A 26,107-nucleotide genomic window follows, 5' to 3' on the forward strand; every position below is an offset into this window, starting at 1 on the left:
TCTCACCACCCCACACTGGTTCAGATGCCAAGACTAACGACATCACGCACATCAAGAGGTTACAGAAACATGTATTATTCACATAACTGAGGGTCTCTGGGGAAAGGACAGGGCCCATTCCGGTTGGTTTGCCTTCGCTGAAAGGAGGGGTGAGTGACTCTGGTTTTTACTTCGGTTAAGGGTGTGGGTTTCAGGATTTGCATAAATTCCCTGGAGCTGAGAAGGGGCACCTGGCTTTCTAGAAGCTTGCCCAGGTGTAAGGAATAGGGTTTGCAAGTTAACAGGTCATCTGGAGTCAAGCATCAAAAACAGGGTCACTTATTCCACGGCTCGCCCAGGGTCAGGGTGGCAGCTGCTTCTCCCAGTTACCAACTCCCTGATGCCTTCCCATTTTCTTCCTGCCTTTTTACTTACATAAATCTACGAACACTTCTTTATACACTTTTTTTTTTAATAATTGGTATGGTTTCTGGCTCCTGATAAGAACCTGGATGATACAAAACCTCTTCCCTCCTCGTAGCAGGGTTAGCATGACTTAAACGCTGTGGTGGTTGGTATGGGTACCTTTCCTCACCTACCTAAAAAGGCGAAATGAATGACTACGCATCTCCGTCCACAGAGCGCATTTCATCATTAAACTTAGGAGTCTGTAGCTTCTGGCTTTTCTTAGCATTATTAGGCAAAGAGGAATGAAGAAAAGAAAGCTTACAATTTCCTGTGAACTGCCCATCTTGGAGATCACATGCTACACACAGAGAACACCCTCATCTTCAACTGTCGCGCGATACCCCGCCCAGATGCGTCAGACCTGCTTAACGGTCCTTTCCCAGGAGCCGTTCGTGTGGCTCCAGATTTCTGCAGGTGAGGAACCTGCAACCTGGAGGGATTAAGTGACTCATCCTAGGTCATATCACATAAAGGGCAAAGCCACGATTTCTATAAAATCAGAAGACGTTAGAGCCCATGATTTAAAAAGATTTTATTTTTTTAAGTATTTAAAGCAAACAGTTAAAAAAAGAAGAAAAGAACCCACCACACAGTGCTGTTAAATCAACATGCTGAACCATCTGTGTCTATTTTTAAAAATATACACACTGCAGCCTCCAGGTACGCTCCCCGATTTTACCATCAACTCCTACCCTGGGGGGGGGGGGGCAGAGCAGGACTTCCGTACATCATTCCAATACATGATTTGATACTCTGACGTCACATAATTTGAATCCACAGGAAATATATTAACGCGCACAACAGTGACAACACGGTTTGCTCTACGCCAACAATACTTACATGCCAGCCACTAGTCTAATCACTTTACACAATTTTCCATTAACCATCCTCCCACCCCGTCACCCTGTGAGGTTGGCACCGTTTCATTTTAGAGAAAAAGTGAAACACAATGTACCCACAGATACGGTGTTAACTTTACAGAAATGGTCTTTGTGCGTGACCTCTGCCACTTTCTCAGCATCGTTTTTATCTGAGAAAGATGTAACTCTAGCTTTTCGTATTCACTTCCGAAAGTAGCAAAAAAAACCCCACCGACTTCTCTGTTCTGCTGATGGAAACTCAGGCTCTTCCCAGTCTTGCTACCTCAACAATACTGCAATGAACCGTAGTGCAACGCGCGGTCCTGTACGCGTCTCCTCCACGTGGAATGGGTTATTCTGTGGTTTATGCAGCAGCAGAATCACTGGGTTAGAGTGCCCACGACTTGACAAGATTCTGCAAATTGCTTCACGCAAAGTGGCAACAATTTCCACTCGCACAGCAGTGAGTTTCCACTGGTCCACACACTCACACTGGGGCTTTTAAGAATCTGCCAAGCCGAGGAGTGTGGGATGGTCTGAATTAACTTCCGTTTCTGTGCCTGCTTCTCTGCACGCGACTGTCCGGGCTGCTGGCCCCGGCCAACGAGGGTGGGGCTCACCACACTGACGCCCAGCTCCCAGTGGAGGCCCAGCCCACCTGGCTCTCCAGCCTGGCTTCGGTTCCCCCTGGTAGTGAGAGAAGGTGGGGAGGGTTGGAAAAGGGGGTGTGTCCCCCAGGCCAGAGTTGGGTGCAAGGTGAGAGCTGTGGCTGGGGCACTCAGGAACTGTCCACTGGTGCCCCACAGCTCAGAACCAAGCAGAGCTGGGCTCTTCATTAGCACGAGTGCCCTCGTGGGTGGCCTCCCACCAACATTGCACTCAAGGGAGGACCCTTTCAAAACACTCCCATCATGACTTAGCTCAACTAAAGTCAGCTCTCCAGTCCATAACAGAGGTAACTACGTGCAAAATCTGTGTGCCACGCAGATAAACAAGCACCCGACCCTGGCCTCACTCCGGCTGCAGAGGGGGAAACCCACACAGCACAGGTACCAGGAGAGGTGGGGTCAGGGGAGAGGGCTGAGAGAGAAAAGGACCAGGGAAAGCCGAGCCAGCGTGGGGAGCCGGGGACTGCACGGGGAGGGGGTCAGCACCCGGCAGTCACGACAGCTGCTCACATCTGCTGAGAGCTGCAGGTCTGGCAGAACATTCAGACAACTGCAGGTCGGGGTGTCCGCTTGTGGAAACTGGCAGCAGGGATAACTGTGTAAAGACTTTGCGGCTCTATCATTTTACTGAGTCCTTGGGTCTGTGGTTAACACGTAAAATAGAACTCACATTCAGACCACAACACTCCTCAGCTCAAACCGTCCAAGAGCATCCCGGCCCAGGGAGCACCCGCCGCGCAAAGGCTTGGCCCAGCGCCTCTCTGGGCCCCTCCCCCAGCTGGCTCACTCCACTCTGGAGCAGGGGCCCCCAGTCATTCCCTGAGGACCCCAGCCAAGAGCCTGCCTCCTGGCCTGGTTCTAAGACCCACAGGGCTCCCTCCATGACTCCTTCAGGTCTTCGCTCCAATTTCATCTTCTCAGTTGCGGCCCTTCGTGAGCAGCCTATTTAAAATAGCAACCCACCTCTCTACCCAGCACACCCTCTCCCTCTTCTAGCTCATATGTTTATTGTCTGTAAAGATCCAAGATGATAGCTTTTCTTTTCTGCCTGTTGAGGTCCCTGCCGGGTCTCTAGCACGTGGGAGGAGCTCAGCATGTTGCTGCCCGTGCCCACCTGCGGGATGGAGATGGTGACAGTGACGAGGCACGGGAGCACTCCCTCCTCCTGGGATGAGGCCCCGCACTGTGCTCTCCTCTGGTCGCTGCTCACAGTAGATGTTCCAAGCCGGCTGTGCAGGCTGAGGCCACAGGCAGAACCCCCCCAGGAGGGTGTGGGAAACCCGGAGGAGTTCCCACTGCTGCTCACAAGGTCAAACAGAGCAGGCACTGTAACAGTTCAAACTCAGGGAAACCTAGGACCCAGCTGGCCCCTTTCCAGAAGCCACAGCTCATCACGCCACAGACACTGTGTCAAACCAAAAGGGCAATGGTGTCCCCCTTTAGTTAAGGTAGGAGACCTGGCTGGGGGAGCTCTAGCCACCCAACAAAGGCCACTCCTGAGGTCCCCAGTCTCCAGAAGGTCACCAAAGAGAACTCACTCCCCAGTGGGGAGGATGGCGGCCACCCCGAGTGTCTGAATCCTCAGGATGCTCTGCGACTCGCTTCCGAAAGAGAAAGGGCTGGGCTGGGCGCCCTGCGGAGGTTTCGCCCTCACCGCCTCCCAGTGCGGCCCCTCCAGCAAGGCCGCAGGAGCCCCGCCCCTGCCATCGCGGGTCCCGCTAGTCCCCAGTGTGCCTTTTCATGTGCCGAGCCAGGTTGGAAGACCACCGGAACGTCTTCCCACACTCCCGGCACTTGTAGGGCCTCTCCCGCGTGTGAAACCGCTTGTGGCTGATGAGCTGGGACGTCTTGCTGAACGTCTTCCCGCACGTGCTGCACTTGTGACATTTCTTGCCCACGGGCGCGCTCGGGAGCGCGGCGGGCCTGGCGTCCTTCTGGCGGGCGCCCTCGCGGGTTTCCAGGGGCGCCTCCGCACTGGGCTTCACTGCCTGTGAGGTCACCCCCGCGTCCCCCTCGGCCGCCGCCGCCCGCGTGTGTTTCCTCTGGTGGATGCAGAGCGTGTGTCTCCCGATGAAGTCCTTCCCGCACCACTGGCACTTGAACGGCTTCTCCTTGGTGTGGATTCTCTGGTGGTTCACCAGGCGGTAGTTTCTGTCGTACGACTTCTCGCACAGGTTACATTTGTAGCGCTTCTCCCCGCTGTGGATGCCCTTGTGATCGAGAAGGCTCCTCTTGCGAGTGAAGGTTTTCCCACACTCCTGGCACCAGAACGGCTTCTCCGCCGTGACGACCTGGGGCCGCACGTCCGGGGCGCTGGCCCCCTCGCGGTACACGTACAGCTTCCCCAGGGAGTGGCTGCGCTGGTGGCGGGAGAGGTTGGAGCTCCACCGGAAGGCCTTCCCGCAGTCCCTGCACGCGTACGGCTTCTCGCGGGTGTGCACGCGCTGGTGGATGAGCAGGAACGAGTGGTTGCGGAAGGCTTTGCCGCAGTGGCCGCACTTGAAGCGCTCCGCCGCGGGCTGGCTGCCCTGCGGGGCTGGCGGCCCCGCGGCCGGGGCTCTGCCCTTCGCCGAGTGCTGCCGCGCGTGGACAAGGAAGGCCGCCCTGTGTGTGAACTCTTCCGCACACTCGCTGCAGCGGTACGGCTCCTCGCCTGTGTGCATCCTCTGGTGGGCGAGGAGAGACTTCTTCCCGGGGAAGGCCTTCCCGCACTGCTGGCACGGGAGGACGTCCCCCGCGGGGCAGCCGCTCTGGGGCTGACTGCAGCCGGGGCTCTCCCGGAGGTCCTCCCGGCGTTTTTCTTGGCTACAGAACTTTTCTTCCTGGTGCCTCCTCAGATGGCGAGAAAAGTTGGACCGCCACCTGAAGGTCTTCCTACACTTGGTACACTTATAGGGCTTCTCCTGGGTGTGGATCCTCTGATGCTGGAGGACGTACGCCTTACAGTGGAAGGACTTCCTGCACTGGCTGCAGTCGAAGAGACTCTCCCCGCTCTGGTCTGGCAAGTGATCCAACCCCGAGCCACACGCGAGAACTTCCTTACACCGACGAGACTCAAGGAATTTCTGATCGGCGTGGCTTTCCTGGTGCAGGTGGTAGGCAAACATGCGCTGGAACGCTTTGTCACACAACCCGCACTTGTACGGTTTCAGCCCCGTGTGGATCCTCTCGTGGCGCGCGCGGTTAGAGCTCCACCTGAAGGCCTTCCCGCACACCCGACACTTAAACGGTTTCTCCTGCGTGTGCAGTCTCTGGTGGTGTGCGAGGTGGGAGCGGTGGCTGAAGGTCCTGCCGCAGTCGCCGCACCTGTACAGAGTCACCGTCACGGCCATATGAAGGCGCTGCTGGTGATGGGAGCTGATGCGGTCTCTCCCGAGCGCATCCCTCGCGGCCCCTCGCAGCCCCGCGTGAAGCCTCTGGCGCCGGCCGAACCCGCCCAGCAGGCGCCGGAGGCCCGTGCGGCCCTTCCCGTACTCCTTGCAGTCGTGGAGGTACGCGCCCCCCCGGAAGTGATGGCCACAGCCGCGCTTCAGGGCGCGCCTCCTTCTGGGGACTCGCAAATGCGCCACGTGGTTGAGGATGAGACTGTCACCGCCTCCTGGTTCTTCCGAGCCTTCCGCTGTCTTGTGACTGAAACTGGTCTCTGTCTTCGCACTCACTGGTGTGGGATTTCCACATGCCTCCTGTAAGCTGTCCTTCTGTTCCAGAGGTTCCCCGAGCCCCGAGTCCTCAGAAACTCGCATCACACGACATCCTGACGACACAGCTAAGGTCTCTGCTTCTTCCAAAGGCTCGTGATTTAAGATGAGCTTGTTTGTTTTAATCTGGAGCTCACCTCCTGACACAAAATAAAACACAAGAGAATGTACTCTCTGCCCATCCTTGCAGCTGCCAAAAGCACCAGGGGACAAAAAAGTGCCATGAACTTAGGCGGTGTGGCTTTTGCCTGGCGGCCAACACCTTTACAAAAGAGTCGGGGACAAGGCAAAGCCTAGGAGGGTACCCCAGAGGCAGAGAAGAGGGGAGGAGAAGCAAGAAGGGCACAGCAGCAAGACGTCTGCAGAAACCACATGCAGTTAGAACAGAGAAAGCGGGGCGAGGCTGGTGTCAGGCAGCAAGAGGGGAGAGGAGCCACAGCAGACAGAGCCAGGGCTGGGGCTCTGAGGGGGGCTGGCCGCAGGCCCGGGGCAAGGGAGCAGGAGCGGAAGGAGGGCTCAGAGCAGGAAGGAGCAGACACTGGGACTCAATGGGAGGACAGCACAGTGCTCCTCGAGGAGCATCAGTGAATGGAAGAGGCGTCTAGGGGAAGCCCTCCGGTGGGTAAGAATGTTACTGAAAGGGCTTCCCGCAGGGGGCCAGAAACAAATGTCTAATAGGTCAGTCTGGAGGGGAGAAGCCCAGAGCATGGGACTCCTTAGCAACACTGATAAGGATCTTCCTTCAAGCCAACAATCGGGTAAGTTCCCCATGATTTGCTTGGTGTGAAAGACCTTAAGAAAGAAAAGACTAGATGCTGGAGGAGCAGGATTTGGAAGGTTCTCTGGAACTCACCTGCAGGGGCAGCAGCTGGATTGTCCTTAGGCTGAGCTCCCTGGACATTCAGGCCCCACGGCTCCCTGGCCTCCAACCAGGAGATCAGAGCAGGCTTCGAGAACGGCCCCACTGCAGAAGGGTAGGGCGGGGAAGGCAGGGAAGGCAGATGAGTCACACACTACCACTCTCCTGGGCCCTTGCGGGCCTGGGGTTTGGTAGGGAGGAGGGAGGGCCAGGGTGGCAGGTGGAGGAAGCTGAGGCAGGAGGCCCAGAGAGCCACTTCCAACAGCCCTGAGCAGAGGGGAGACAGGCTGAGAGAAGGGACAGCCAAAAGGATCACTAGGATTCTCTGGAGGTGGGAACCACATGACGATTCAATCAGTTAAATCTGCTGACACATTTTGGATGCCTGAATGGAGCAGGAACTTGACCCATAGGACTTTTAATCTTTACAATAACCCAGCATGCCAGGCACTCTTACCCCCATTTTTCAAGAGAAGAGACCGGATGACAGGTTCAGTAATTTGTTATTAAATTACAGAGCTGGGATCTAAACCCAGGTGAGGCCCCTTTGTGCACACCGCAATGGAAACAGAGGAGGAAGAAATAAAGGGAGGCAGGAGCAGGGGCCAGCAAGGCCTCACCCAGAGCAGCCAGGTTCCCGTAGTTCTCCAGCATCACATCCCTGTACAGGTTCCTCTGAGCAGGGACCAGCCAGCCCCACTCATCCTGGGAGAAGGTCACCTCCACGTCCTTGAAAGTCAGAGCCTCCTAAGAAAAACACATCCTGTCCCTTACAGCCAGTCCACAGCTCCTGGCTTTCTGGAGGCCGGGGGCTGGGGCTGGCTCTCTGTGAGTTCAGGATGGAGCTGGTAAGGGTGAAAGAGAAGATCACCACCCAGCAGAAGAGCTCTGGGCCTGAGTGGGACAATCTGGTCTCTGGGACATGGGTCTCTGATGTGAGGTCACAGGACAGAGACACAGGATACCCCATCAGGCAGCAAAACACTGGGGTGTCACAAAGGACTACAGGTCCTGTGGCTCACCTGAGGTTGGGCTGTCTCCCCATCTTCCGGGCACCCCTCTCTCTGGGAAAAGGCAGGCACCTGAGCAGCCAGAGGATCTGAAGAAGAAAGAACCCTGAGACCACAGCCCAACTCTTGGCACCCCACTGAGAAGCCCATTCTCCCCCCACACAGAGCTCTCCTGGGCCCACGAGCAGGCATGGCCTCTTGTCAAACACCCATTTCCCCAGTGTCTGCTGGGAGCCGGAGAGTGGGGGGCACAGTGGGAGGAGGGACCAGGCAGACATGGGTCACGGAAGCGGCAGGAAAGACACAGAGCTAAGGGCCGGGATAGGCAGGGGCTCCCGTGAAAGGACAGACAGTGGAAAGGGAACAGCACGGGAAAGCTGGGGCGTGGGGCACAGGGCTGGGCCTCAGGGCCAGGCGGTGTGAGTACCGGGTTGCCCAGCCAGGAAGTCACGCACTCCTACTGCAGAGGGAGACTCCAAGTGGTCCCCCAGAGGAGAGCCGATCCCGAGAGGTGTGGCAGGCGGCTCTGTCTGCGCGGCCCGCAGGCCTCCGGTGCCCATCCACCGCACGTCTGGGCTCTGGGCAGGGGCCCGGTCCTGGCAGGAAGAAAATTCGAGAAGTTCCCATGGGAATCAGAAAGTAGCTCAGAGGGGAGAGCCAGGCCCGTGATTACCTAAAGGCAGAGGGGAGAGGAGGAGAAAGCCCAGGGAGGACCCCTAACCTCTCAGCCTCCCTGGGCTCTAGTGTGGTCCACGGGGGTGACTGGTGGAGCCAGAGTCCAGCTCAACATCAGAAAGTACCTGGCAAGGGGTCAGGCCTCAGGGGCCGCACTACTAATTCTCAGCTCCCACCCATGGCCTGGAACTCAGAAATGAAGAACTTCGTCCTGGGGAGTTAAACTGATAATGACTCACAGCAGAGATGCAGATGGATCATGTCTACCAAGCCCTGGGCACTTATGTGCAATGTGACCCCGAAGAGGCAGGACGGCTCCCAGACTGTACACCCAGCTGAAGTAGTAACACTGACAGAGGCAAAGCCACGGGGCGGGGCGGCCATGGAGCCACAGAAGGAAACGTCTCAGGTGCAAAAAAACCATGGCAGTGACCACCCACGCAGGAAGAGGCTCCCTGTGCTCTGGGCCTTCAGTCGCTCTGGCGTCTGAGGCCTGGTTACCCCGACGTAAAAACGAGTGCAGGAAACTACAGTCAGTGAGTGAGCTTCGCGTTCCCTGGTCCTGGGGCCACGGCATTCTCTCCACGGACTCAGCTGTCACGAAGGCTGAGGCCACATCGGACACCAAGCGACACACTAACGAAGACCCACCAGTCCCCGTCACCTCCTGCTCCTCCCACATCCTGCCTAGGGAGGGACGGGAAGCAGTGAGACTTGGGAAGCTCAGCCAGGTGAGTCTGAGGATACACGTTCTCAGACGCTGGTTCCTCCCACTACGGCCCTCGGGAGGAACCCCAGGACGGCTCTGTGACGTCACACGCATCCTGAGCATTTCTGTTCTGAGAGGCTTTCTCCCAGCCTGGTTTTCGTTTTCCCATTTCTAGCTAACTTTCAACCAGGCAGGCCTTACTGCTCACTTGGCGATGTTTTCATGGATTTTAAAACCTTACATCTAAATCTAAATGAGTTGAATACAACCAAGCCACAATTTTATACTTGCTGTGTACCTTATTTGCTTTAATAGATCTCTTTTAGGTACCTTTGACATCACTATTGTTGTAAAAATAATAACTGTTCTTTTAGATTTTTAAAAACAGTACCCAATATTGAGCAAAGAGGTTTTCTTTTCTCAATAGTCATACCTTGGATTGACTTATTACCATTTACAGCTGGTGGACCACATTCAGATGTGTTATTTGATTGACTTAATTTTTTATTAAATGTGGGGGAGAAGTATGTCAAATATGTTTCCAAAATCTTAAAAGTAACTTTTTTCCCAAAGGTTTTATTTATTTATTCTTAGAGAGAAACATTAAGGTGTGGATGCCCCTCCCACACCCCTACCTGGGGGCCTGGCCCACAACCCAGGCATGTGCCCTGACTGGGAATCGAACCAGCGACCCTTTGGTTTGCAGGCCAGCGCTCAATCCATTGAGTAGAATGACACGTATTTTTTATATAAATAAGAAGTTTTAAAGAAGCCCACAAATATGACGAATGCTCTTTTTAAAAAACATCCAAAGACATGGGAAGCTCTGAGAAGCCTGCCTGTCAGGGGTGGGAATGGGGGGCGGGGGCGGGGGCGGGAGCAGAGTGCGCTTGCACTGACCTGCTGCTCTGCCGCCAGCACTGGGACTGGCAGCTCCGTTTCCGGCACCTAGGCCAGCGTCAAGGGCATGGTAGGCACTCAAATACATACTGAACAATTTCTCATCTCTAGATCAGTTTCGCACTTTCTTTTCAATAAACTGGGGCTCTGGAAGGGAGAACAATGTGGACAAGAACACTGAGGTCGTGGAAGGAAGTCGCATCCTGCACAGCACATATCCTCAAAAGGCTGAGAAAAAAGCAAAATGGTACATGCAGACTGCTCTTCCAGGTCCTAACATGTGCTCAGAAGCTACGAGTCCAGACTCGAAGCGTCCCCCTTACAAGCAACTCCAATAGACAATATGTGGAGTGGACTCAGCATACCCTAAGTAACTGTGTCCAGAAATGTGCTGATGTTCCTTATGGATACTCATGGGCCCTCTTCCCGCAGCTGACCATCCTCTGGGAAGGTGGGAAGGGCTGCCTAATAGAAGGTCCTCAGCTCGGGGCCCAGTGCTCTGCTGCTCAGGTGCCATGGGAATGAGAAGGGAAGACGTGCCCTGCGTCCCTCCACGCTGAAGGTTCAAGGACCGAGCCCACCCCAGACTGGCTGGCTCACTGGACACTGCGCATGTGCTCACACTCACCGCCCATGGTGTGCCACTGAAGTCTCTCTGCAGGTCCTCCAGCAGGGCCGCAGCCTCCCCGCCGCTCTCGGGGTGATGCAGCTGCACCCAGGCCCGGAGCTCCCCGGGCAGGATGCTCAGGAACTGCTCCAGCACCAGCAGCTCCAGGATCTGCTCCTTGGAGAGGACGTCGGGCCTCAGCCACCAGCGGCAGAGCTCCCGGAGCCGACTCAGGGTCTCAAGGGGCCCAGAAGACTCATGGTAGCGAAGCTGTCTGAAGAGCTGGCGGAACAGCTCCTGGCCAGGACGGTTGAGGGTCTGGGGCCTAGGAGCCTGCACTGAAGTGTAGCCGTCATCTTCTTCCTCCTTCTTTACCACCTGAAGGCGCCCTCGCTCCCTTGAAGCCTGGGCCTGAGCTGGATGGACAGCATACCACCTGCCTGGAGGCATCACTCCTCGTTGGGTCCACACAGCAGAGCGCACACCAAGCCTGTGTCAGCCGCGTCGCTGCTGGGACCTTGGGAGTGCCTTTTCAGCACCGCAGTGGACAATGCCATTTGCTGGGACATCAGATGTCACTGGCAAGAGACTGAAATAACCAATATTAGTGTTCAGGGGGATGTGAGGATGATGGTGGGGCTTGACCCTCTTAGTTCAGTTCATCTTTGGATAGATGAGAAAAAGGCCCATGAGCATTTGCACAGCAGTGCCTGCCAGTATCAAGTAGGGCTAGATTGTAACGTGTTGGGGTAAACTGAAAAAATACCCCAGAATACAGTACAATATGGACAGGGCTTTATCTATGTGTCTAAATATCTATATCTATATCTACACATACACACACAGATATCAACACAACAACTTAACCTTGCACCTTAAAACACTCAGAATAGAGCAGAAATAAAAAAAAAGAGATTAAAAGAGAAAAACCAATGACGTAAAAAGTTGATTCACTGAAATAAATCAACAAAATTGATAAACCTTTTAGCTAGCGTGACAAAGGAAAAAAAGACTCAAATTACATAAATCAGAAGTGAAAGAGGAACTATACTACTGACTTTAAAGAAATAATAAGAATTACTTAGAGGACATCCGGCTAAGGTGGAGGCATAGGTAGACACACTTCGCCTCCCTCCACAACAATAAAAAGAACTACAACCACCGGTTCGATTCCCAGTCAGGGCACATAACTAGGTTGCACATCAGGTCCCCAGTTGGGGGCACAAGTGAGAGGCAACCACACAGTGTATTTCTCTTCCTCTTTCTCCTTTCCCCTCTCTCTAAAAATAATTTTAAAAAGTACCAATTCATTATTTAAAAAAAAAAAAAGAAAACTACAACCTCCACAAAACTAAAAGCAACCAGAACTATCAGAAAATCGAACTGCAAGGCACAGGGGGTTCAGTGGATGGAAAATTACTAGACGTGGGTCTTCTGGCCAAGATGAAAGCATAGGTAGACATGCTGCATCTCCCTCTACAACTAAGAAGGAATACAACTACCTCAAAACTAGAGACAACCAGAAGTTCCAGAAAATCAAGCTGTATGAAGTCTAACAAACAAAAATATAAAGAATACTCAACCAGACAGGCAGGAAGGGTGGAGCCGGGGGGAGAGGACGTGGTGTGGAGTCATCAGTGATAGCAGCTGTGGCAGTGGCAGGCTGGCAGAAACTAGTCACACAATTAAAAAAAGTAGGGAGGGAAACCTAGGGAACTCTCCCAGCACCAGACCAGACCATGCAGCTCACGGTCCCAGCGCCAGGGAAAATAAAGCCTCATTGCTTCTGACTGTGCAAACCAGTGGGGTTGGGGGGTAGGAAGAAACTGCCGGTCTCTCAGCAGAGTCCGCTTGTTTAAAGGACCCCCATGGGCCTAGAGTGTCCGCAGACCCACCCACTCTGGGAACAACGGCCAGGGCAACAGCTAGAGGGACGCCAGTCCCGTACGGAAGTGGGAGAAGTACCTGGAAAAGGGGTGAGTACTGAGCAAGCGGCATTGTTCCCTCTCAGGCCTCTCCTCCACATACACCACCACCACATGGTGAATAGATCACCCTGCACTGAGGGATACCTAAGGCTCCGCCCCTTACAATGTAACAGGTGTGATAGCTCTAACTAAGACAGAGGCAAACACAGGAGCCTGTCAAATTGAGGAGACAGAAAAGTATGGCCCAAGAGAGGGAGCAGATCAAGGTTCCAGTGGGAGAACTAAGCGATGAGGAGATAATCAACCTAACAGATGCAGAGTTCAAAACACTGGTGATAAAGATGCTCAGAGGCTTGACAGATATGCTTGAGTACGGCAAACACATAAGGGAAGAAGTGAAGGCTATGCTAAGTGAAATGAAGGAAAACCTACACAAAACCAATGGTCAAGGGAAGGGTGCCAGGGTTCAAAGCAATGATTTGGAATATAAAGAAGAAATAAACAGTCAACCAGTACAGAATGAAGAAACAAGAATTGAAAGAAAAAAAAAAAATGAGAGGCTTAGGAACCACTGGGATAACTTTTAAACATGCCAACATCCAAATCATAGGGGTGCCAGAAGAAGAAGAGTAAGAAATTAAAAACTTATGTGAAAAAAAATGAAGGAAAACTTCCATAATTTGGCGAAGGAAATGGACATACAAGTCCAGGAAGCAGAGTCCCAAACAAGCTAGACCCAAAGAGGACCACACCAAGACACATCATAATTAAAATGCCACAGGTTAAAGACAGACTCACAAAGCAGCAAGGGAAAATAATAAGAGAGTTGCCTACAAAGGGGTTCCCAGAGACTCTCAGCTGATTTCTCAAATGAAACTCTGCAGGCAAGAAGGGACTGGCAAGAAGTATTCAATGTGATGAAGAGCAAGGGCCTGCAACCAAGATTACTCTATCCAGCAAGGCTATAATTAGAATGGAAGGGCAGATAAAGTGCTTCCCAGACAAGGTAAAGCTAAAGGCGTTCATCATCACCAAGCCCTTATTATATGAAATGTCAAAGGGACATACTTAAGAAAGAGAAGATCAAAACTATGAACACTAAAATGACTACAAACTCACAACTATCACAACTGAATCTAAAAAATAAAAACAAAAACAAAATCCAACTAAGCAAACCAGTATAGGAACAGAATCCTAGGTATGCGGGTCACTTGGAGGGCTATCAGCTGGGAGGAGGAAGGGGGAGAAATGGGGAAATGGTGCAGGGACTAAGAAGCATAACTGGTAGAAACAAAATAAACAGGGGGACGTTAAGAATAGTATAGGAAAGGGAGAAGCTGAAGAACATATAGGCACGACCCACGGACATGAACTGGGGGCGGGAGGGAGGGACGGATTGCTGGAGGGAAGGGAAGCGAGGCAAAGAAGAAAAGAGCAAACTGCGGCTTCCAAACCCAACATGCCGAAGAAATAACAAACTAGGCAGGTAACAGACTGGCAGTTACCAGAGGGGCAGAGGGAGGTGGAAAGAAGGAAGGCGGTCAGAGGCATGTGACAGATGGAAACCAGATTCTGGTGGTGAGCGTGACATAGTAGATACAGATGTCAAATGATCACGTTGCACACATGGGACATAATGCTAGAAACCAATGCTACCTCAATACAAATGAAATTTCTTTTAAAAGAAAGAATGAAAGATGATGTTAAAACAAAGCAAAAGTCTACAAAGAAAGGTGAGATGGAGAAGCAGGACTTGGGCACCTGAAGCAAAGCGCGCAAGTCCCAGATGATGGTCATCTCCCCTGAAACGGTGGCACCCTCCACCCCTCTCGACCGCGAAGGAAATTTAAAGGAACCACCGCCTTCACCCATGGTACTAAAACAAAAGCCACCCTCTCCTACATTCATCATAAAACAATACCTGGTCATCGTCCCCTGGTCTCAGCGGGTGCTGCTAGGACCCACCAGGAAGAAATGACTATAACGGAGACAGGAAGAAGGCTGACCCAGGAAGCATGCCACCATCCCGCTACAAGGAGAAACTCCAGCCTGCTTCAGGGCAGAGGTCACTGAAACCTTGCTCTGAAAAAAAAGGGGAAGAGGAGGAGTGAGAAGTATTCAGAGGAAACAAAAGCAAAGGAAAATGAGAGGAATGTTAAGGTAAATAGCTGAAGGCCTACAAACTGGAGGACACACCCTCACAAAGAAGGCAGAAGAGGAAAGGGAGCTTAGGATGCAAACGGGGCGGGCCCCAGCCCTGCTACGCTCCAGCAGCGCCAACAGGAAGCAGAAGCACTGCTCAGCCGGAAGCCGAGTCAGAGAAAGCCAAAGTCGCCCCCCAACAGGGGGAAAACGGAAGACTGAAAAGACCCAGAGGGATCCTAAAGGTGAAGAGAAATCTGGCGGTGAGGCCAGAGAAGTTATTTTGAAGAAATGCAACCAGCATGAAATATACATGAAATATACAAAGCAATGACCAACAGTGAAATCAGCACCAAAAATAAGCCTCCAAATTGGCTGGGTCAGAAGCAGAACAGTCCAGTGTCTAAAACGGCCGGAGTAGTATCTGTCAAGAGCCGAGGAGAAAACTGACAAAGGGGAAGGTGAGGGTGACTGCCTAGTAATGTGGCAAAGGGTTCCAGGTCTTCCAAGAAAGGGGGAGCCCACCCTCTACAGCCAGGGACGTGGTGAAACAAGGGATAAAAGGGCCAGAAGTGGGCCTTTCAAACACTGAATGGAAGACCCAGAGCAGAGGAGAGATGGCGGCCACTGAGCTGACCCTGCCCAGTTAAATCCGATACCCTAATGCGGCAGGGCCCACGCTTGTCCCAGCTAGCCTCTGGGGACAGAAGAAGAGCTTCATCCCTCACCTCGCTGAGCTTCTGTCACAAATGAGAGCCGGCAGGGCCCATGAAACGTGAGCTGGGTCAGGCACCTTCTCCGCAATGACAATACACACTTTAAAAAGAACAGGGAAAATCCCACGCAATCATCTGGCCATTTTTCAAGAACATTTTCTTCTTTGTCATTTTGCTCCTCAACTCATATGCAATGTAATTTTATTTGTTTTCCTTAAAAACTCCCATTAAGTGGTCTCTATTCTCACGTTTTTCTTATCAGAGTGAGGGTACACAGGCTGAACCTACACCCGGATAATAAGCAAATAAGTTTCTCAGTAATCACGCCTGAAGAAAGATTTCCCTTCCACTACGTTTTTAAAATGGTAAGATAATACACAAATACCTCGATTAAGAAAGAAACTCAAGCCTAGAGCCCAAAACTTGACACCTACATACCGTTCTCTGATACAGCGCCACGGCCCTTGGAGAAGCGGTTGATTCCAGGGCCGGGACAGAGAAGATACAAGAGGAGTCATTTCTGAGGCCAGAAAGTCAGGGAAGGACACAAGAAGCGACGGGGCACTTCCAGGGGACGCAAGCCAACCTGAAGGGGCTCCCAGTGGCCGAGGCTGGGATAAATTAGGCAACAAAATAAACAACAACAGCACTGCATTGTAAGCCAAGGGATAAATTACACATCCAGCGTCACACGCTTATATCGCTCATCGAACAAATCAACAAAAGGGGGCGAAGGCACAGCTCTTCCTCGCAGAGAATTCCAGTTAATAAGTGGAGATGGAGTAGCAGAAACGGAAGTCACCACCAGACCACTGCCGTAGTAACTGCTGCAGGCGAGAGCCACCCAAGAATGCTAACTGATTGGTGAACACTGGGGAGGAACAGGATATCCCCATGCCAAGCCTCAAACTCTCTTCCCCCAAATACTTCACCTGTTACAAAGGGGAAAAACACTATCTTTACCATGGTGACACCTGGCAGACACCACAGGATAAGACTAATGTCACCAGTAATAGGACTCAACGTCATTCTTAATCTAAACAGGAGAGAACATATAAAAAACCAAATTGATGGTCATTCTAAAAGTACAAATATGAAATACTTCAAAAGTGTCAACGGCATGAAAAACAAAGAAGACTGAGGAACTGGCACATATAGACTAAGAAGACAAGACGACTAAATAAATGGGGGATTCCAGACCCCACAAAGGGCACTTGTTGAGCATTTACAGCCTCGTGCCATAGGTACTACAGGAAATAAACAGCGAACAAATGTTTCCTTTTAATTATACTTAAGAACATGTTTTAGTGGTATCATAATGCCAGCACCAAAATTAACAAGCATTCTGCAAACTGAAGATATTAAAATTTTCCAATAATCAACAGTATGAATGTACTTCATGCCACTGAATCATACACCTTAAAATGGTTAAAATATTAAATTTTATGTACCACATGGTAAATGTCATGTATGTGCTAGAGCTTGAACTAGAGTGGAAATTTTTTTGCAAAACCCCGTGGTGACAGTTGCCCCCAAACAAGTGATGCATCGGACATGGTGACAGCTGCCCCCAAACAAGTGATGCGTGGCCAAGCGCCGGTAGCACCTGTAGAATAACTACCCCACGCCTGCTTCACAACGGATGTTCTGCTCTGTGGTTGTTACTCGCGTTGCCCACGTGTTATAACGGTTGTATTCTAACTCCCAGCTGGCAGCCCGGAAGGTGGGTTTATGCTCTGTAAGCAGCTTCGTACTGAGGCTCGGGGCTACTCCCTTGAATCCCTGTGAGGCGTGGAAGTGGGCAGTCGCCCGCCGGCTAATTACGGCTCTTTAAATTCTGCCTCGGCTGTCTCCCCGACCGTTTGGTTCTCGCACATGGTCCATAACAATGTATATTACATCACAGCACTGTTCTGTCACAATACGTTTTTTTAAAAGCAATGGTATGATCTCATTTCATAATACACACGTGTATAAGTCTGCACAATCATGCGTGAATTTAAAAATATCGGGCAGCCTCCCGAAGAAAGCGTCGGCGGATTGCGGCTACTTTTACTCTTCTTACACTCACCCGCGTCGCCTAATCGTCCGTAAAGACTACGCTTTGTTTGCATAATTGGGAGAACAGAGAAAACACGGAAACCGTTTCTCCAAACCCTCTCCTCCCGGCGCCCCGGGCAGCGGAGCGCTCCCAGGTCCGCCCTCAGCGCGGCGGGGACGGGACCGCGGCCACCGCCCCCCACTGCACCCCGCCCCGGGCCTCCGCCGCCGCCCGGCTCCGCGCAGGGCCCCGCGCCCCGCCCCCGCCACCGCCCGCGCCCGCCCGCAACCCCGCGCGGCACGGCAGCCCCGGGCGCGCCCGCGCTCAGCCCGCCGCTCACCGACTCCCGCGGCGCCTCCGCTACACCCTCCGGCCGCGCCGCACCCCCACGCCGGCCTCGCGGCCAAGCGGGTCGCGCACGCGCGTCACCGCCCCGGGCCTCGGAGGCCTCTCTAGGAAACTGGGAGGGCCGACGTCTCGGCTTCTCCGCGGTTCCTGGGCAGTGCTGGCCGGCCTCTGAGCCATGGGGGCTCGTCCTCAGCACACCCCACTGTCCCCACAGCACGCCAGCCCCCCACGCGCCTCCAAGGCCCATTCGGGCCCCACGGCTCTATCCGCCTTGGCCTGGGTTCCCATTTTCCTCCCGAAGTATGTGCAGGACTGCCCCCGCCCGCCCAGGGGAGGACAGAATCCGAAGCTGGGGGTCAAAGCCGAGATCAGTAAGATCTACCCGACCGCCAACCAGTCCTGGCGGGGAGGGGCTGTTAAGGGGTCCCTCATACCCGCTGGGGCGCCCTCCAACGAGGGGAGCCAGGTGCTAGCTCCCAGGACTAGCCTCTCCTTCCCTAATCATCACCACAAAAGGGGGTGGGGTGAAGGGTGCTTTCTCTTCCCGGCCACAGGCACACAAAACTCGACCTTTGCACACCTCCAGCAGCTTTCTCCTGTTAAAGAACAAGATTCAACGGAGTAAAATTTTAAAATCTCGTAGGAGGTGACAGAACTTATTCAGGCAGATTACCTAACTAATGCTGATTAGGAAACTCTTTAATCACTTTTTTATTTTTTAATTGATTTTAGAGAGCGAGAGGAAAGGAGAAACATCATTTGTTGTTCCGCTTATTTATGCATTCATTGGTTGCTTCTTGTATGTGCCCTGACCTAGGATAAGAGGGAACCCTCAACCTGCGAGTATCTGTCGGAAGCCGCCAGGGTCTTGAATGGCCTCTGAAAGACAGCAGGCGCTAGAGTTGCTTATGCTAAGCCCTGTGCCACCAAATTGACACTTAACTTACAGTACTGGCTTTCCCCAAAATGAAATCTTAATCCATCAGGCATTTCCTGGTGAGCATTAGTTAGGTCCTCGGCCTGATCAACACTTGCCATCCATATAGGGAAAGTCGTCGTCGTCGGCAGCCGTCCGTCTCGAGAGACGATGGTGTAGCTTCTTAAGAGTCTATCTGCACCGCCGAGAATGGCTGTGCAGTCCGACTCGGGAGTGACACGGTATCTGTCTCCTCCCGTGTTGAATCGACATCTTGCGATGTCGCTGGAGTGTCCTCTCCAGTGAAGCTGAAGCTACAGAGCCTGGGCAGGGTGATATGGAGGGTCTGCTGTTGCCCATGCAGCAGACCCCCCCTCTCTTCGCAGCTGAAGGATCCAAGGGAAAGACGGAGTCAATACAGCTTGGCTTCAGGTGCGCCGCAGGAGTTGCCGGTGTTGACTACAACGTCAAACCGCCTTAGGGACTCCGGCTCCGGATTTTCTGTCGGGGTTTACTCCCTTAGCCTTTCCCCTGAAGAGGTATGCCGCAAGGCAGCGGAGGTTTTTTGGAGTCAGAGTTTTCCTTCTCTGATGTGCCCTGACTGGAAGATCGAACCAGCGACACTTAGCTCGCAGGCCGACGCTCAATCCACTGAGCCAAACCAGCCAGGGCATAGGGAAAGTAACCTTGCAATAAGCCATCTGCCCTTTTGCCTAGTGTAACTTTCTTGATTTTGCTCCCTCTGCTTGTAAGGCCCCTTCCTTCTTTGTATCGTATTTTGAAGCTCCTTGTATCTGCTAGACTGGATGTAACCCACTTTATGAATCACTGAATTTCAAGTTTTTAACTGTGAATTTTGTTCTTTTAACCGTCAGAAAGGCCAAAGGTACTACCTTACACCAAGGAAGCCCAGCAGTTTCTGGGAGTTTAGAGACTGGGTTTTCTGAGGGTCGGTAAAGGCCCCAAAAACCCCCACCCAATAAGTTGCTTAGCAGGAAATAAAAACCACAACCAATGATGCGTCCAGTGGAAAGTACCTAAAATCTTGCAAAACACCAATAGGGGGTAGGACATTTTTTACTTCCTTATTCTATTCTTCTCCCCAGCGACATGCCCAACCAATCACCAAGTGCCCCGTTATTCCCGCCATTGTTCCCGCCGTTACCCCCAGGCCCAACCAATCACTAGGTGCCCCGTTACCTTGTTCCCACCGTTTCCCTACCCCTCCCTTAAAAACCTCGTCAGCCTGCAGGCCAGTTGCTGTTCTCTCTTTCGAGACAGCCCGGCAGGTTACTCTTAATAAACCTTATATCTGAGCGTCCTTGATTTCGGTCTTTATTTCTAACAGGTTTAAGAATTCCCTTTGTTCTTTAGACTTTGCTTGACGACTGAGGGTGGCAAGGAGCAACGATAATTCCAAGAAGTTTGCAAGCTTTTAGTTAAAGTTCAGACGATTTTCCCAGTGAAAATCCCAATGGGTGCTTCCGTCTCTAGATATTGTGAAGGGCACACCCCAAGTGGGAAACACATTTTCCAACAGCCTTTGCCACTGTGAAGGTGTCAGCCTCGTGGCAAGGGAACGCTTCAACAAATCCAGAAAACACACAGTAACAAGAACATATTGGTGACCCATGTTAGATGGCATTTGAGTGAAGTCCAGTTGCAGGCACACAAATGGTCCACAGGGAGAATGTTTGAGGCCTCTGGAAACAAATATAATTTTTCCAGGATTATGAACATGAAAGGTGACAATCGGTTTTCACCATTTTATAGAAGTCTCCACACCAATATTTATAATTTGAGTCATGTTCACTGCACAATTGTTGGTTAATGAATGGAAAAGACGGGGTTTGCCAGGAAGCTTGGAAGAACCAAGCAGCCATGTTGGGTCTTCCACAGCCCTGACTAAACTTAAAACCACCGTTTGCCCATTGTGATTTCTCTGTTCAGGAGATGACTGTGGCCATGTCGCAATGACGTCAGGGTGACAAAAGGCAAAGTCTGGCAACAAGGGATCACTTTTTCAAAAGCAGAAAGGACTCCACTCATAACGAGGCATTTCCCTGATACTCAGTCTCAATCCTCTTAGTATGAGCCTCAATTCTGATAACAACTTCTGAAAGTAAGAGAAAAGCAGCAAGGTCATTTACTTGCTGTCTGTTCACTGGAGTCCCACGGCCCGTGAAAACGTGGCACTTCTTACAGTTCATCTGGTACCAGAGTACATGTTTTTGTAGGTCTTATGTCCCTTGCTGACTTTGAGAGATCCTGGGCTGAAAGGACTAATTCTGATATTTTTTTAAAAGAGGGATTTCATGCATCCACTTTTATTTTTAATTAAAGATTTTATTTGTTTTTAGAGGGGAAAGAAGGGAGAAAGAGAGAAACATTAATGTGCGCGAGAAACATCGATCGGTTGCTTCTCTCATGTCCCCAACTAGGGACCTAGCCCACAAGCTAGGCATGTGCCCTGACCAGAAATTGAACCAGCAACCTTTGGTCCTCAGACCAGCACTCAATCCACTGAGCCACACCAGCCAGGGCCCAACTCTGATTTTTATCTTTACATGTCCAAATTGAGTGTTCACACCATTCTCCAAGGAACGCCAGATGTCTCACTAAAATACTAAGTGTATTTCCACTAGAAGTACATGATGGCTTTCATGTCCCTTTAATATCACCAACACCATGTACTCTTAAATGATCAATTGCAGCACACTTAATCTGAGCAAATATCAGTTCAAGCCAGGTTGTGCCAAACTGGAGTTGGCTAGGAGTACACCATCAACAGAAGCTAGGGACCAGGTTTTTTATAGAGATGAGGAAACAAAGCAAATTATTTAATTTGCTATACCTTAAGAAACCTGCATTATTTGGGAAAGCCCAGTTGGCTGTTGTGATTGGTTATTCTTAACCCTGCGGCACTTACAGGAATTGGCTTCAGCTTAGCTTTCATTTTGCTTAGGCAGAAGTATTAGCACCATCTCAGTCTAAAGGCCTCTTTCATTACTTTAACAATTCTCCCCTTTTTGTCATCTCATACATAGGACAGTGACCAAAATTTTGGCATTCGCATCATTCTCAGTCACCTTGATGGTTCAGCGATTCTTGTCTCATAGTGAAACTCATGAAACTTGGAGGTTTTAATACCAGCTTTGGAGGAGCCTTGTTTTTACTGTTCATTTCATGGCTCATTTTGTTTCTCTTTCTCCAAGCACAGTGAGACTGTTTGATGCACTGCTGATATCTGCCAACGTGTTATTTAGACCACTAAGAGAACACAGGACACCTGAAGTGTTGAATATGGTCGTGGACGCTGAGATAATTCCAGCAAGCAGGATGAATGGCCAGTACACACGGAGGACTGTGGCTCGCTCAGACCATCAGCCCTGAGCAGGGCAAGCACCTTCCTTTTATTGGATTTTGCAGATATGCTAATTAACAGGGAGGGTCCAGGAATGAGCTCACAGGCACATTCCAGGAATGATTACAATGTACTTGAAACTTACAACAGAGGAAGCTTAAAAGGTCAACTGAAGAGAACACTTCCTGACAAACAAGTCTATATAGCATTCATAGAAAAACAGGAAAACAGAAATCCAATCACTTACTCTTTTAAGGCTAAGGAAGGATGCACTGTTCAGAAAGCAATTAAGGTTAAACACCATTTGTACTTAGTTTTGTTTGATTTCCTTATCAACATCAGGGAAGATGAAATACTCAGCAAAATTCTTTTTAAGTCACAGGATGTCTTTAAATCCTGAGGCCTGAGCAGTCAGAGACTGTCGGCACCAGCAATCCAGCTCGCTGCTCGGATCATGAAACACCTGGACCGAGAGGCAGGTAAACATACCTCAAATCAGAAGTTTTGATTTCCAACATCAGACACCAGGGAGGCTGCGGTGATGTCTAAGAGGAGCATGATACCAAGAGACTAAAGCATCATCCATCAAGGGCCCCATTGGCCAAACCAGTGCATAACAAATAATGTACCCGAAGAGGCAGCGATCTGCGTTAGCTAAGTGGTTAGTTAATTTCCTGTATTTGCTATAGTACCAGAGATGTAGAGCTGTAACAGAACCCCTGGGCTGCTCCGATTGAAACAGAACCCACGGGCTGTTTAGTTAGGGGTTCGATTGCCCGCCGCCAGAATCATAACTCTGAATACCAGAGTTTAGTGAAAAGAAAAAGAATTGTTTATTTACACATAGTCCTGCCTCCCCCTCCCAGACCTGGCCAGTCTTAGGAAAGTCAGAAACACCATTTCCCTACTTCGTAGGCACAGTTCAGCTTTACCAGTAGCTGCCAATCACTCAGTTCTGATTGGGGAGGTCCGTTCTGTGCTGTGGTGCCCTCCAGCTCTCAATGCAGGAACGCCTTGATTCTCAGCCTCCTTGCAAACTGCCTTCTTCCTGCAAAGCGCATGGATCTCCTCTCCTCCAAGCAGCCTGGCAAGAGCCTCTTCTTAAAGCCGCCTGAAGACCCCTGCTCCAAGCCAGATGGAGGGAGCCCACAAGAGCCAGAGAGAGCCTGAGAGAGAGAGCCTCCTAGAGCCAGAGCCAGCCCAAAATGTCCGCAGCTGCTTCTCTTTTCCTCCCTGCCTCCTCTCTCCCCCTGCGCACTCTCACTCAGTGGGTGTTGCAAACAGTTCTGACCATTCACAGAACCCTACGTAGGCTCTCTCTGCTTCTTCGTACCAGCCCACAGTCCAAGATCCCTCCCATCTTCCTGAGTCTTGGAAGTGAAGCGGATCTTTGCAACAATGTTTCCAGCCACTATCTCCAGGCATGCAAGGGCATCCTGAAAGCTGCTTCCTGCTGCCTATCTCCCAGCCGAAAACTCTGGGGTTTGTTTTTTGGACTCCCCTGTTTCAGTAACAGAGCCACATACAGCAGGGCATACTTGCTATGGCACAGACTCCTTGTTCAGCCAATAAGTAATTTAAAGCAATTTTATTCTCTAAAATCACCTGAGCAAGAAAACCTCATGCATTAACAAAGAGAAAAAGCAAGTAGCAAAAACAGGCAAAATAAATAAAAGGTTTCGTAATAGAGATGAAGATCTTGATCAGTGAACTTGGAAGAGTTGTCCACCTCAAGATATCCTCTGCTTCAGGGAAGGAACCTTCCTCGCCCATTTTAATTTTAGATCTCCAGCTCATGTGCAGGTCCAAGAGTCTGCAGGAGCCCTTTTTAATTGGAAGATGTGGACCCAAGGTCCAAGGCTTTGAAGTTTGGCTGTTGTTAAGGTTGTGAGGAGGATCTAGTACAGTCCCTTTCAATGAGGTTCAAGGGCAATCTTTCTTATTAATGATTTCAAGTCAGAAGACTGGGAGGAAGTAGAAAAATTCAAGATCCAGTTGGGTTTACAGGTAGATAAAACCTCAAAGACCATGAGTTGGACTAGAATCTGATTTTTCTGAGGGTATGTTATAGTTTTTTACAGAAATATAATTTTTCTCTTTAAAATTTTAGCAAAGATAATCACAGTTAAGACCAATTTCTTAGCAAAATAAGTCTAGGCTTATTCTACTTGGTTTGGTTATATTAAATAAGTGCAACAAGAGTAGTGATTGACCATAGAGGCTTTTTAAAAGTCTGCTTTGGTGACACTTTTCATAAGGAGTCTTAGACTGGACTTTTAAAAGCCTCTTTAGGCTAGGAAACCAAGCCAAGGACTTGCCAGATGTTGCCTGAAATACCTATAAATTTAAGTGAATTCTTCGTTCCTTGAAGTTCCAAAATATTTTGATATTCCTGGGGCTGCCAGAAAGTATTAGAACCCAGTAAGAAAGATACCAGGAGGTCTTTCCAAGGATTTTATTGGCTCCATAAAGTCAACCTTAGTATCTTAAAACTGTATGGTCATATCTGATTTTATGCACATCATTTTAAAATGATATTCCAAAGTACTGGTAATAAAAACAATGTTTCCAATTGTGTGCTAAGAAGAGATTTTACTGAATTCATGCAAACAACTATATTCCATAGAAATAAAATGCTTCATAAGTTTCATAATTCTGGAGGGATGAGACAAGGGAAAAACATAAATGTTTTAATTCTGTTTACAAAGGTATAATTAATGAAGTTGCTATAAGTCATATATAGCTTAAGAGAATAAAGAAAGATTTTCTTAAGTCTGGAAAACAAAACATTAAAGAACTAGCATGTTTCAAAAAAAAGTCATAAAAATTATAATCATCCTTATCAGTTCATTTAATCCCATGTCATTTATTCTTGCTCTGCTTGAATCCAATTTTTCCATTAGAACTTTGGAAATTCTTACCCAGTTTAGTTAAAGTGATCTTAAAGTTATCTATATCTTGTATTCCAGACTACTTATCAGAGACCTTTTCATTAATCTCTGAAGATTAGGCACTTTTGCAAAAGCATCAGAATAAAATAGTAACTGTAAATGGCTAGGACTTTTTAAAATGTCCATGGTTAAAAATATTATTCCATGTATAAGAAATTTAGTTATTTTCATAGCATACAAAAATTTAACAATGAAAATATTGACAAGTTTCTATGAACTTCAATTTCCAGATTACCTATATTAGTAACATTTATCCATACCCATATAACCTAAGGTTAACTATCATTTAATTTCACAATGCTTCCCATGTAATTTGACATGCCAAATAAAGCTAGTTTCCCATCTTTTTTTGTCACTCCTCCATAAACATTATTTCTAATCTTGTCTGAGATGCCTCCCCCAGAATCACATTAAATTCTGATTTTGAGCCTCAACTCTTTTCCCTTTCTTCTTCACTGTCTCTGAGACTTAAGTCACAGTTCACGAAAACTCTTCCCTCCAGGTTACATAACATTGTACCTCTAACTTCTTTCTCCTCCTTTGACACATTGTCAATTCTTTTGTCCTGCTAAGAGGAAGGGGGTGAACACCAGATGGCAGAGGTCTCCCAGCACTGGGGCCTTACTGCAAGGAAGAAAGAACTTGTTCAAGGTAATGTCTTATATGTGACTGTAGAAGGATAAGAAATCCTCTGAAAAGATTTGTTGTCTCTATGCCCTTGGAAATGAAAGATGGTCCAGAAGATGATGACCATAAATAAGAGTATACTTCTCACCCTAAATTTAGATGGCAGCTGCAGTAGGCAGAACCAGGTGATAAGGAAATCAGATTAATTTAAATCTACTGTCTTGCAACAAACTGAATCATGTGAATTACCATCTTCCAAGGATGTTTCTAAGTAGGATTTTATTTAAATATTTTACTTATTTTTTTAGAGAGAGGGGAAAGGAGGAAGGGAAAGAAACATCAACGTGTGAGAGAAACAGCTATCGATCAGCTGCCTCTCGCACAGCCCCAGCTGGGACCTGGCCCACAACCCAGGCCCAGGCCCTGACTGGGAATCAGACAGGTGACCCTTCACTCCTCAGGCCGCCACTCAATCCACTGAGCCACACCAGCCAGGGCTAACTGGGATTTTCAACCATCTTAGCCACAGCCAGGAAAGTCAGGTCTTCTTTGCAATAAATTTTGAGGCAGTTCTTAACTTATTTACTTAGGCATCAGAGTGGAGCCAGCTAGTTCAGAACTAAAGTCAGTGAGCAGGGAAA

General features: G+C 49.9%; 1 protein-coding gene across 1 annotated transcript; it reads right to left on the bottom strand.

The window, feature by feature from the left end:
- Positions 1–3,416: 3,416 nt before the first annotated feature.
- Positions 3,417–17,666, bottom strand: ZNF445 (zinc finger protein 445). Its single transcript, XM_090284610.1, has 7 exons — positions 17,601–17,666; positions 10,455–11,022; positions 7,970–8,138; positions 7,555–7,631; positions 7,153–7,279; positions 6,527–6,637; positions 3,417–5,813 (listed from the first exon to the last, which is right to left on the bottom strand). Exons 2-7 carry the CDS (start codon positions 10,881–10,883, stop codon positions 3,694–3,696), a joined length of 3,033 nt encoding a protein of 1,010 aa, XP_090140736.1. The 5' UTR covers positions 10,884–11,022; positions 17,601–17,666; the 3' UTR covers positions 3,417–3,693.
- Between the last annotated feature and the right edge of the window lie 8,441 nt (positions 17,667–26,107).

This window comes from Furipterus horrens, unplaced genomic scaffold (assembly GCF_987537825.1).
Source record: "Furipterus horrens unplaced genomic scaffold, mFurHor1.1.pri manual_scaffold_7, whole genome shotgun sequence".
Lineage (NCBI taxonomy): Eukaryota > Metazoa > Chordata > Mammalia > Chiroptera > Furipteridae > Furipterus > Furipterus horrens.

Coding starts and splice junctions, on each gene's coding strand:
- ZNF445 (XM_090284610.1), bottom strand. CDS start 10,883: ATGCCTCCAGGCAGGTGGTATGCTGTCCATCCAGCTCAGGCCCAGGCT. Junction 7,632..7,969: donor CTTCCTGGCTGGGCAACCCG/GTACTCACACCG, acceptor TTTCTTCTTCAG/ATCCTCTGGCTGCTCAGGTG. Junction 5,814..6,526: donor TCCAGCTGCTGCCCCTGCAG/GTGAGTTCCAGA, acceptor ATTTTGTGTCAG/GAGGTGAGCTCCAGATTAAA.